The sequence below is a fragment of the Rana temporaria genome, chromosome 4 (genome assembly GCF_905171775.1).
Source record: "Rana temporaria chromosome 4, aRanTem1.1, whole genome shotgun sequence".
Lineage (NCBI taxonomy): Eukaryota > Metazoa > Chordata > Amphibia > Anura > Ranidae > Rana > Rana temporaria.
In genome coordinates this window covers 189,240,480-189,252,843 of record NC_053492.1, presented here as the reverse complement: position 1 = coordinate 189,252,843, position 12,364 = coordinate 189,240,480, and the positions used below count along the sequence as shown (strand labels likewise).

The window sequence follows — 12,364 nt, the reverse complement described above, 5'->3', positions numbered from 1 at the left end:
TGTGTTTCCTAAAACAGATGTATGCCATATAGATTGTTCTTTTGATGTGAACTTGTGTAACTGGAAACAATCAACGAGTGATAACATGGACTGGATACACTGGAATGGCTCAACCCCTTCCGATTTTACTGGACCATCATTTGACCACACAACAGGATGTAAGTCATTTATTTACTTACTTTCTCTGTTTGTAATAGTTTATATAACTCCCAAAATAATGGTTCATAACAGAAAAGGTACTTCAGCATTAATATTTTAATTTAAACAGATGGCTACTATCTATACATTAATGGACAGGATTCAGAAGAGGGAGACTTTGCAAGATTGGAGAGTCCTGCAAATTGTTTCACTGGAACTCATTGCTTACAGTTTTGGTATCACATGTATGGAGCAGCAAAATACATGATGCTGAGGGTGTCAGTACTAAGAGATTATGGTTTGGAAGATGTCTTCACTATAGAAGGAGATCATGGGGACATGTGGTATTTAGAGAAGATTTTCCTGCCTGAAAGTGATATTATCCAGGTATGCAATGTATTTCTTTTGCCAAATGAATTGTTATTAAATCTATTACAAATAGTTTGATCTCTTTTTGTATGTTATTGTGCTTTTTAGTCATTGTGCTCTTTGCACTGGCATATTATAAACCCAGTTCTGGCTATTAGCTATAACCTCATGAATTTTGTCAACAGATTTTCATTGATGGTGTCAGAGGTGAAGATTTCCGCAGTGATGTTGCTATAGATGATATTTCTTTTTACCCAGGATATTGTACTGGTAAGCTGTGATCCATTCATGACAGACTATTTGCTTGGTTATTTCCTAGTCTTAAAATAATATCTAATAAAGTCTGAGAATTTCAGTTTAATATGATTAAATGACTGCCACAAAGGTAGATGGGGCTTGTAGTTTATTTATTCATTCACAGATCTCTGTGAATGAATAATGTGGCTGTGCGAGTGGAGCACCATACAGCTGCATCGATTTCAAAAGTGACAGTGGCTGCAAGGATAAAAAAACATCTGCACACTGTCAGGAGTGGGATGGTTTGGGGGGGGGGGGGGGGTCAGCTTGCAACCATGCGACACGATACAACCTAAATATGGGTGTAACATGGTTGGAGCTAGGCTTTAAACATTTCTTTAGGATGTCTGGCTTGTGTATTCTAAGACTGCATTGATAAAAAATTAACTTTTGTCTTTTTAGCAGCAACAACTACCACCACCACCACTGTAACTACAAAACCGACAGGTAAATAGTTTGAGTAGTTTTATTAGTCCATATCTGGCAATACACTAGTAGAATTGTGTTAGAAGAATTTCATTTTGGGAATGTTCATTTGAATTAGTAATTGTTATTGGGGCAAATTGACATCCACAGTGGAAAGAAAATTCGAAGGAGCAGGATGGAATTTCTTTCTTGAATAAATTAATTTGTAAGAGTGACTGTGGTCCAGCATATCATCAAACGTACTGATGAGAATTTTCATGCAAATTTTCATACGAATGATTTTCATGCAAATATTCATACGAATGATTTGAAAATCGACTAATGTATGGCCAGCTTTACACACCAAATAAAATCATCACTGCACAGCTTTTTGTTTACAATGAGAACATGGAATAACATAAATATTTTTCAACAAGCTTATTTTCAACAAGCTGTTCCACCCTCAATGGTTAAGAAATGTAAATGATGAATCTAAATTTGTATGAGCCAGACTGGGTCTGGGTTTGTATGAACCAGTTCAGAACAGACCTTTCTACGTGCAATGACTTTAGATGTAGGCATATGTAGCATATGAATGACTCTGTATAAAGCTAAAATTGACAGAAAAGTAAAGTTTGTGAAATATTTAAACGTTTAATTCTGACAAACATTCAGATTGCTTTACATTTTCCTTATACAGCTGGCCTATTAGGGACATTTTCCACGTTCTGTGAAATCTACCCAGCCTAGCTTGGCCAATAAGCGATGTGCTAATAAACTATCTTTCTAAATATCTATGTCTGCTAAAATGTGTTAGCTGGTATACTTGTAACCCACCTTCTGGGCATTACTATGGTATTTGGATGTGGGTCAAAACATCTAGGAAATTCTGCTCATTCCCATGGAGAATTCTGAGCAGGGAATCTATGCCTTCTGCATTTGGTTAGGGCTGTACACTCTGGTGATTACAGATGGTAGCTGAGTAACTCGAGATGGCACATCTTATGCTACTGAGACCTGAAGGGTTTTTCTGACCCTTTTTTGGATATGGTGTCTTAGATGTGTTAGATATACACTCCTCTGTATACTTACCTGAGTGCTATCTTGATCCAGTGCTGTGCCCATTTGCAGCAGCTCTCTTATTTCTCTCTGCTCACAGAGCAGCAGTAAAAGCCATTGGCTTCTGTGAGCAGAGAACAGGGGTTGGGGTTGGGCTGTGTATGTCAATAGACACACACAGCACAGCTGGGTCCCCCCCCCATAGCAAGCAGCTTGCTATAGAGTTTATATGGATGCACACCAATAATAGGAGGAGCCAAGAGTACTGGTGGGGTACCCCAGAAAAGGGGGTTCAGGGTTGCTCTGTGCAAGACCATTGCACAGAGCAGGTAAGTAGAGCATGTTTGCTATTTTAGAAAAAAAAGCCTTTACAACTGCTTTAGCTGCTTTGAGTATTCAGGAATCACTTAAAGGTGCATATAGTAGGACATAGCCAGACAAATAGAGGTAGAGAGCTCCAGAAGATTGGAGAGGCTCTGGAGAGGTCCTGAAGGTGAGCATTGGAGGAACAAAAACAAGAGAGTTAGAGAGCAGTCTAAACTGGGTAAGCCCATGTGCTAATACATAAGCTGGCTGCTTAATCTGCTCTGTGAAATGTTCTTGCTAGTGAACATGTCATCAATATATCTGGGCCACATAGCTCTTTCCTGTGGACAAATCTGTGCAGACAGTTTTACTTTTGCATTTGGATAAGGTGTGCTCTGTGATCATAAAATATGCGGTTTGTTAAATTTGTAGTTATAAATAGTTATTAGACAATTTGTCTTTGTATCTGTAGGTTCTACTGTGTCATCAACTAAAACCACATCATCACCAGGTAAATATATTGCTAATTTTAAAGAGTTGAGTATTATTTATAATAAATCTATTTATTTTGTTATTATACATTGTAAGACCTTGATAATAAATTGGAAGTCATGCATACTTACATGACAGTTTGACATAAATAAAAGTCATGCAAATCTGACTTACACTTAAAATGTATAATTTTAATTATAGATTGCAGCCCTTACACAGAACAGTTTTAGATTTACAATAGTACTAGTTATTTGTATGACTGCTGTGCAGGGTGCACATTTTCATATACTAAAATGTATCGGTGATACAGTGAGTGTAAGTCCACCCAGCTATCATACTGTAAATACATTTATTAAATGCATTGAACATTAACATACACATATACAGTAAGTGCACACAGGTTGTAAATGTGCATAACTTTTCTTATAATTTTACTAGATTTTATTTTTCTCTATACAACATTTGAATTTGAAAATATTTTGTTATCTATAATAATAGTAATAACAATATAACAATATAAAAAGAAAAAAAAAATGAAAAATAATGTAAACATATTCTGTATGAGACATGTTTATACGGTTGCCTGGCATTTAATTCAGGAATTGTTTTATAAAATGTTGGGCTTTACTTGAATATAATATTATTTAAATTTTGTTTCTGCATGAGTTCAAAAAAGCATTCATAATGTCCATAATTAAAATAATGTATGATTTTCTCTCCTGCATGTTGTAAATTTTGTTTAGAAAAATAATTGTCATTAATTAATGATTGTTATTGTCATTAACTAATAACTATAATTTGAATACATAGAATGGTCACTGGTAGACACTTTTGTATGTGTATCTAATGTGAACTGATGGAATAAATCACATAAATACTATATGTAGTGATCTCATAAACGTGTCCAATAAATGTAGTGATACAGATGTATAGTGTCCAGTAGTCCGGTTAGACCAGCAGACCAAAATCTCCCCCAATGCGCCGAATGGATTTGACGCATGCATGAAAGCATTTTCCTTCCTGGTTTGCGGACGTGGCGGCATCAACGTCACCGCCACGTCACCGCGCTGTCTGTCCGCGGGGATTTTGGTTTGATGGTGTGTACAACCATCAGACCAAAATCTCCGAGCGGACATGTCCGATGAAAACGGTCCGCGGACCGTTTTCATCGGACATGTTCGCTCATCTGTACAAGGCCTAAGGGTCTTCAGCTGTTCCTTTGATCTGTGTTTGACCACTAACCCTTTTGGTCAGCAAACACCTTTTGATGTGTAACCTTGAATGCCTGTATGTAACACAGATATACCATGCCATACACATAACACACTATTTTAAATGCCTACACATCTATATTAATATTACAACACTATACTTTTGATGATCTACAATATTATTCATATTGAAACATATTTATTTTTCACAAACAATTCCTGTTAGCAACATCACAGTAACATTATTTACATAACAATAACACTATTCTTACCATTCCAATTTAAAGTGCATGTATAGACAATTGTATTAATTTATTTTAATTGCATTTAATCTAATTTATTTAATTGTTTTGGATAGAATAGACAATGGTTAAGACCGCTGGCAGGTTATTTTTTGATGCCTGTGTCTCATTGGGAAGACTCCTCTGATCTCCTGTCCTGGATAAGAAGGCAATCTTAAAAGGGGAATTCTCATTACAGACCCTCACCTTTTGCTCTGGTGACAACTGTAAAATTAATTTGGTGACAATGTTGACTATGGTCACAATGACAAATAGAGGGGTGATTCATCCTAACAGGGACATAGAGATAAAGAAAAAAAAACGGACACAAATCCCAACCCTTCCCCAATCTATCCAAAACTAGAAAAAGTTTTAGATTTACAAACACTTTTTTTTTTTGTGTACAGACACTCCATATATTACTGATTCTCTCATGTTAAGACTGGCAACAGACACTCATTTACCAAGCACCCAACTTTTTCTTGCAGTCCACTATTACTGATATTCATTCATTCTATCAAGGTACAATACATGTTGTTTTCAGCTATGCTTGTTAATTATCAATATGCCTGAATCATATGGCATAATCATGTTTTTATTTATAAATACCTTTTTTTTTCTTTAAGCGATCACATGACCTCTTTTCTCAGCTGCATAAGATGCTTTGAGAGGTGGGGTGGAGACTGCAGAGGGATGTGTCAACAGGACACTGAGAAAGAGCAGTACACTGATGTTCTGAGTGAGATGTTAGCTGTGCATTGGGGGCAGTTCAGCACAAGTCTGCCCATTGGAGTACAGGCCGACTGTGCTCCTGAGTACAATGCAAAAAGAAAACTAACCACGTTGCAGGGAATGTGCTTCCATGCCCAGTGTGATCAGTTTGAAATTGGAAAGCAAGGGACTTTGAGGATCACCATGTATTTCTTACAAATGAAGCGATGCAAAGAGAGCTGGATACTTTTAAATATAATACATGGTATCACAGACATACTGTATATCGGGATTTGAAATATTGGAGTAACACACTTTATTTACATCTATCAGAGCTAAATAAACCATTTAAATGCTTATACTGTATGTAAATATTTATAATCCTGTTCAGTTTGTTTTGTTATTCGCATACCTCTGCACAATGTACTGCTAAGGCCGTGTACACACCAGCAAACATGTACGATGAAACTGCTCCGCCGGACCGTTTTCACCGTACATGTCTGCCCGGGGCTTTCTGTACGATGGCTGTACTAACCATCGTATAGAAAGCCGCGCGTAAACAATACGCGGGGCGTGTCCGCGGTGTCGCCGCGACAATGACGCGGCGACGTGGGCGGGCCTGCCAGTTAATTGCTTCCACGCATGCCTCAAAGTCATTCGACGCATGCGAGGGATGGCGGGTGCTCGGACATGTACGGTAGGTCTGTACAGACGACCGAACATGTCCGAGCGGGCAGGATTCCAGTGGACTGTTTTAAAACAAGTCCAGGAATATTTGTCCGCTGGGAAAAGGCCCGGTGGGCAAATGTTTGCTGGAATCCTGCACGCTCGGGCCTACACACGACCGAACATGTCTGATGAAACTGGCCCGCAGACCAGTTTCAGCAGACATGTTTGGTCGTCTGTACGGGGCCTAAGAGGGAAACAAAACGTTCTCAGTTACAGCTATGAAATATAGAAGTGTGACCTCCGTATCCCAGCCTACTGACAATAATGGGTCAGCAGCCGACTCGGTCACCTCTATAAATATTCCTACAGTAAACATGTTCAAGTTCAGCTTTAACGCTTGCATATGCATTATACAATATGCACAATATAACTCATAAATGTTATCTGTGTTTCCTAAAACAGATGTATGCCATATAGATTGTTCTTTTGATGTGAACTTGTGTAACTGGAAACAATCAACGAGTGATAACATGGACTGGATACACTGGAATGGCTCAACCCCTTCCGATTTTACTGGACCATCATTTGACCACACAACAGGATGTAAGTCATTTATTTACTTACTTTCTCTGTTTGTAATAGTTTATATAACTCCCAAAATAATGGTTCATAACAGAAAAGGTACTTCAGCATTAATATTTTAATTTAAACAGATGGCTACTATCTATACATTAATGGACAGGATTCAGAAGAGGGAGACTTTGCAAGATTGGAGAGTCCTGCAAATTGTTTCACTGGAACTCATTGCTTACAGTTTTGGTATCACATGTATGGAGCAGCAAAATACATGATGCTGAGGGTGTCAGTACTAAGAGATTATGGTTTGGAAGATGTCTTCACTATAGAAGGAGATCATGGGGACATGTGGTATTTAGAGAAGATTTTCCTGCCTGAAAGTGATATTATCCAGGTATGCAATGTATTTCTTTTGCCAAATGAATTGTTATTAAATCTATTACAAATAGTTTGATCTCTTTTTGTATGTTATTGTGCTTTTTAGTCATTGTGCTCTTTGCACTGGCATATTATAAACCCAGTTCTGGCTATTAGCTATAACCTCATGAATTTTGTCAACAGATTTTCATTGATGGTGTCAGAGGTGAAGATTTCCGCAGTGATGTTGCTATAGATGATATTTCTTTTTACCCAGGATATTGTACTGGTAAGCTGTGATCCATTCATGACAGACTATTTGCTTGGTTATTTCCTAGTCTTAAAATAATATCTAATAAAGTCTGAGAATTTCAGTTTAATATGATTAAATGACTGCCACAAAGGTAGATGGGGCTTGTAGTTTATTTATTCATTCACAGATCTCTGTGAATGAATAATGTGGCTGTGCGAGTGGAGCACCATACAGCTGCATCGATTTCAAAAGTGACAGTGGCTGCAAGGATAAAAAAACATCTGCACACTGTCAGGAGTGGGATGGTTTGGAGGGGGGGGGGGGGGTCAGCTTGCAACCATGCGACACGATACAACCTAAATATGGGTGTAACATGGTTGGAGCTAGGCTTTAAACATTTCTTTAGGATGTCTGGCTTGTGTATTCTAAGACTGCATTGATAAAAAATTAACTTTTGTCTTTTTAGCAGCAACAACTACCACCACCACCACTGTAACTACAAAACCGACAGGTAAATAGTTTGAGTAGTTTTATTAGTCCATATCTGGCAATACACTAGTAGAATTGTGTTAGAAGAATTTCATTTTGGGAATGTTCATTTGAATTAGTAATTGTTATTGGGGCAAATTGACATCCACAGTGGAAAGAAAATTCGAAGGAGCAGGATGGAATTTCTTTCTTGAATAAATTAATTTCTAAGAGTGACTGTGGTCCAGCATATCATCAAACGTACTGATGAGAATTTTCATGCAAATTTTCATACGAATGATTTTCATGCAAATATTCATACGAATGATTTGAAAATCGACTAATGTATGGCCAGCTTTACACACCAAATAAAATCATCACTGCACAGCTTTTTGTTTACAATGAGAACATGGAATAACATAAATATTTTTCAACAAGCTTATTTTCAACAAGCTGTTCCACCCTCAATGGTTAAGAAATGTAAATGATGAATCTAAATTTGTATGAGCCAGACTGGGTCTGGGTTTGTATGAACCAGTTCAGAACAGACCTTTCTACGTGCAATGACTTTAGATGTAGGCATATGTAGCATATGAATGACTCTGTATAAAGCTAAAATTGACAGAAAAGTAAAGTTTGTGAAATATTTAAACGTTTAATTCTGACAAACATTCAGATTGCTTTACATTTTCCTTATACAGCTGGCCTATTAGGGACATTTTCCACGTTCTGTGAAATCTACCCAGCCTAGCTTGGCCAATAAGCGATGTGCTAATAAACTATCTTTCTAAATATCTATGTCTGCTAAAATGTGTTAGCTGGTATACTTGTAACCCACCTTCTGGGCATTACTATGGTATTTGGATGTGGGTCAAAACATCTAGGAAATTCTGCTCATTCCCATGGAGAATTCTGAGCAGGGAATCTATGCCTTCTGCATTTGGTTAGGGCTGTACACTCTGGTGATTACAGATGGTAGCTGAGTAACTCGAGATGGCACATCTTATGCTACTGAGACCTGAAGGGTTTTTCTGACCCTTTTTTGGATATGGTGTCTTAGATGTGTTAGATATACACTCCTCTGTATACTTACCTGAGTGCTATCTTGATCCAGTGCTGTGCCCATTTGCAGCAGCTCTCTTATTTCTCTCTGCTCACAGAGCAGCAGTAAAAGCCATTGGCTTCTGTGAGCAGAGAACAGGGGTTGGGGTTGGGCTGTGTATGTCAATAGACACACACAGCACAGCTGGGTCCCCCCCCCATAGCAAGCAGCTTGCTATAGAGTTTATATGGATGCACACCAATAATAGGAGGAGCCAAGAGTACTGGTGGGGTACCCCAGAAAAGGGGGTTCAGGGTTGCTCTGTGCAAGACCATTGCACAGAGCAGGTAAGTAGAGCATGTTTGCTATTTTAGAAAAAAAAGCCTTTACAACTGCTTTAGCTGCTTTGAGTATTCAGGAATCACTTAAAGGTGCATATAGTAGGACATAGCCAGACAAATAGAGGTAGAGAGCTCCAGAAGATTGGAGAGGCTCTGGAGAGGTCCTGAAGGTGAGCATTGGAGGAACAAAAACAAGAGAGTTAGAGAGCAGTCTAAACTGGGTAAGCCCATGTGCTAATACATAAGCTGGCTGCTTAATCTGCTCTGTGAAATGTTCTTGCTAGTGAACATGTCATCAATATATCTGGGCCACATAGCTCTTTCCTGTGGACAAATCTGTGCAGACAGTTTTACTTTTGCATTTGGATAAGGTGTGCTCTGTGATCATAAAATATGCGGTTTGTTAAATTTGTAGTTATAAATAGTTATTAGACAATTTGTCTTTGTATCTGTAGGTTCTACTGTGTCATCAACTAAAACCACATCATCACCAGGTAAATATATTGCTAATTTTAAAGAGTTGAGTATTATTTATAATAAATCTATTTATTTTGTTATTATACATTGTAAGACCTTGATAATAAATTGGAAGTCATGCATACTTACATGACAGTTTGACATAAATAAAAGTCATGCAAATCTGACTTACACTTAAAATGTATAATTTTAATTATAGATTGCAGCCCTTACACAGAACAGTTTTAGATTTACAATAGTACTAGTTATTTGTATGACTGCTGTGCAGGGTGCACATTTTCATATACTAAAATGTATCGGTGATACAGTGAGTGTAAGTCCACCCAGCTATCATACTGTAAATACATTTATTAAATGCATTGAACATTAACATACACATATACAGTAAGTGCACACAGGTTGTAAATGTGCATAACTTTTCTTATAATTTTACTAGATTTTATTTTTCTCTATACAACATTTGAATTTGAAAATATTTTGTTATCTATAATAATAGTAATAACAATATAACAATATAAAAAGAAAAAAAAAATGAAAAATAATGTAAACATATTCTGTATGAGACATGTTTATACGGTTGCCTGGCATTTAATTCAGGAATTGTTTTATAAAATGTTGGGCTTTACTTGAATATAATATTATTTAAATTTTGTTTCTGCATGAGTTCAAAAAAGCATTCATAATGTCCATAATTAAAATAATGTATGATTTTCTCTCCTGCATGTTGTAAATTTTGTTTAGAAAAATAATTGTCATTAATTAATGATTGTTATTGTCATTAACTAATAACTATAATTTGAATACATAGAATGGTCACTGGTAGACACTTTTGTATGTGTATCTAATGTGAACTGATGGAATAAATCACATAAATACTATATGTAGTGATCTCATAAACGTGTCCAATAAATGTAGTGATACAGATGTATAGTGTCCAGTAGTCCGGTTAGACCAGCAGACCAAAATCTCCCCCAATGCGCCGAATGGATTTGACGCATGCATGAAAGCATTTTCCTTCCTGGTTTGCGGACGTGGCGGCATCAACGTCACCGCCACGTCACCGCGCTGTCTGTCCGCGGGGATTTTGGTTTGATGGTGTGTACAACCATCAGACCAAAATCTCCGAGCGGACATGTCCGATGAAAACGGTCCGCGGACCGTTTTCATCGGACATGTTCGCTCATCTGTACAAGGCCTAAGGGTCTTCAGCTGTTCCTTTGATCTGTGTTTGACCACTAACCCTTTTGGTCAGCAAACACCTTTTGATGTGTAACCTTGAATGCCTGTATGTAACACAGATATACCATGCCATACACATAACACACTATTTTAAATGCCTACACATCTATATTAATATTACAACACTATACTTTTGATGATCTACAATATTATTCATATTGAAACATATTTATTTTTCACAAACAATTCCTGTTAGCAACATCACAGTAACATTATTTACATAACAATAACACTATTCTTACCATTCCAATTTAAAGTGCATGTATAGACAATTGTATTAATTTATTTTAATTGCATTTAATCTAATTTATTTAATTGTTTTGGATAGAATAGACAATGGTTAAGACCGCTGGCAGGTTATTTTTTGATGCCTGTGTCTCATTGGGAAGACTCCTCTGATCTCCTGTCCTGGATAAGAAGGCAATCTTAAAAGGGGAATTCTCATTACAGACCCTCACCTTTTGCTCTGGTGACAACTGTAAAATTAATTTGGTGACAATGTTGACTATGGTCACAATGACAAATAGAGGGGTGATTCATCCTAACAGGGACATAGAGATAAAGAAAAAAAAACGGACACAAATCCCAACCCTTCCCCAATCTATCCAAAACTAGAAAAAGTTTTAGATTTACAAACACTTTTTTTTTTTGTGTACAGACACTCCATATATTACTGATTCTCTCATGTTAAGACTGGCAACAGACACTCATTTACCAAGCACCCAACTTTTTCTTGCAGTCCACTATTACTGATATTCATTCATTCTATCAAGGTACAATACATGTTGTTTTCAGCTATGCTTGTTAATTATCAATATGCCTGAATCATATGGCATAATCATGTTTTTATTTATAAATACCTTTTTTTTTCTTTAAGCGATCACATGACCTCTTTTCTCAGCTGCATAAGATGCTTTGAGAGGTGGGGTGGAGACTGCAGAGGGATGTGTCAACAGGACACTGAGAAAGAGCAGTACACTGATGTTCTGAGTGAGATGTTAGCTGTGCATTGGGGGCAGTTCAGCACAAGTCTGCCCATTGGAGTACAGGCCGACTGTGCTCCTGAGTACAATGCAAAAAGAAAACTAACCACGTTGCAGGGAATGTGCTTCCATGCCCAGTGTGATCAGTTTGAAATTGGAAAGCAAGGGACTTTGAGGATCACCATGTATTTCTTACAAATGAAGCGATGCAAAGAGAGCTGGATACTTTTAAATATAATACATGGTATCACAGACATACTGTATATCGGGATTTGAAATATTGGAGTAACACACTTTATTTACATCTATCAGAGCTAAATAAACCATTTAAATGCTTATACTGTATGTAAATATTTATAATCCTGTTCAGTTTGTTTTGTTATTCGCATACCTCTGCACAATGTACTGCTAAGGCCGTGTACACACCAGCAAACATGTACGATGAAACCGCTCCGCCGGACCGTTTTCACCGTACATGTCTGCCCGGGGCTTTCTGTACGATGGCTGTACTAACCATCGTATAGAAAGCCGCGCGTAAACAATACGCGGGGCGTGTCCGCGGTGTCGCCGCGTCGATGACGCGGTGTCGCCGCGACAATGACGCGGCGACGTGGGCGGGCCTGCCAGTTAATTGCTTCCACGCATGCCTCAATGTCATTCGACGCATGCGAGGGATGGCGGGTGCTCGGA

At 37.7% G+C, this 12,364-nt stretch overlaps 2 protein-coding genes across 2 annotated transcripts; both read left to right on the top strand.

Moving 5' to 3' along the window:
• Positions 1-5,060, top strand: LOC120935681 (MAM domain-containing protein 2-like). Its single transcript, XM_040347735.1, has 6 exons — positions 1-158; positions 269-525; positions 693-777; positions 1,207-1,251; positions 3,047-3,085; positions 4,966-5,060. Exons 1-6 carry the CDS (start codon positions 86-88, stop codon positions 5,058-5,060), a joined length of 594 nt encoding a protein of 197 aa, XP_040203669.1. The 5' UTR covers positions 1-85.
• A 1,323-nt stretch (positions 5,061-6,383) lies between these two features.
• LOC120935680 (MAM domain-containing protein 2-like) lies at positions 6,384-11,444 on the top strand. The gene is made up of 6 exons (XM_040347734.1): positions 6,384-6,541; positions 6,652-6,908; positions 7,076-7,160; positions 7,591-7,635; positions 9,431-9,469; positions 11,350-11,444. Exons 1-6 carry the CDS (start codon positions 6,469-6,471, stop codon positions 11,442-11,444), a joined length of 594 nt encoding a protein of 197 aa, XP_040203668.1. The 5' UTR covers positions 6,384-6,468.
• Positions 11,445-12,364: the final 920 nt, after the last annotated feature.

Excerpts from the sequence above, each read along its gene's own strand:
- LOC120935681 (XM_040347735.1), top strand. The coding sequence starts at position 86 with ATGGACTGGATACACTGGAATGGCTCAACCCCTTCCGATTTTACTGGA. Across the intron at positions 159-268 it reads ATTTGACCACACAACAGGAT|ATGGCTACTATCTATACATT; the intron begins GTAAGTCATTTA and ends TAATTTAAACAG. Across the intron at positions 526-692 it reads CTGAAAGTGATATTATCCAG|ATTTTCATTGATGGTGTCAG; the intron begins GTATGCAATGTA and ends TTTTGTCAACAG.
- LOC120935680 (XM_040347734.1), top strand. The coding sequence starts at position 6,469 with ATGGACTGGATACACTGGAATGGCTCAACCCCTTCCGATTTTACTGGA. Across the intron at positions 6,909-7,075 it reads CTGAAAGTGATATTATCCAG|ATTTTCATTGATGGTGTCAG; the intron begins GTATGCAATGTA and ends TTTTGTCAACAG. Across the intron at positions 7,161-7,590 it reads TTACCCAGGATATTGTACTG|CAGCAACAACTACCACCACC; the intron begins GTAAGCTGTGAT and ends TTGTCTTTTTAG.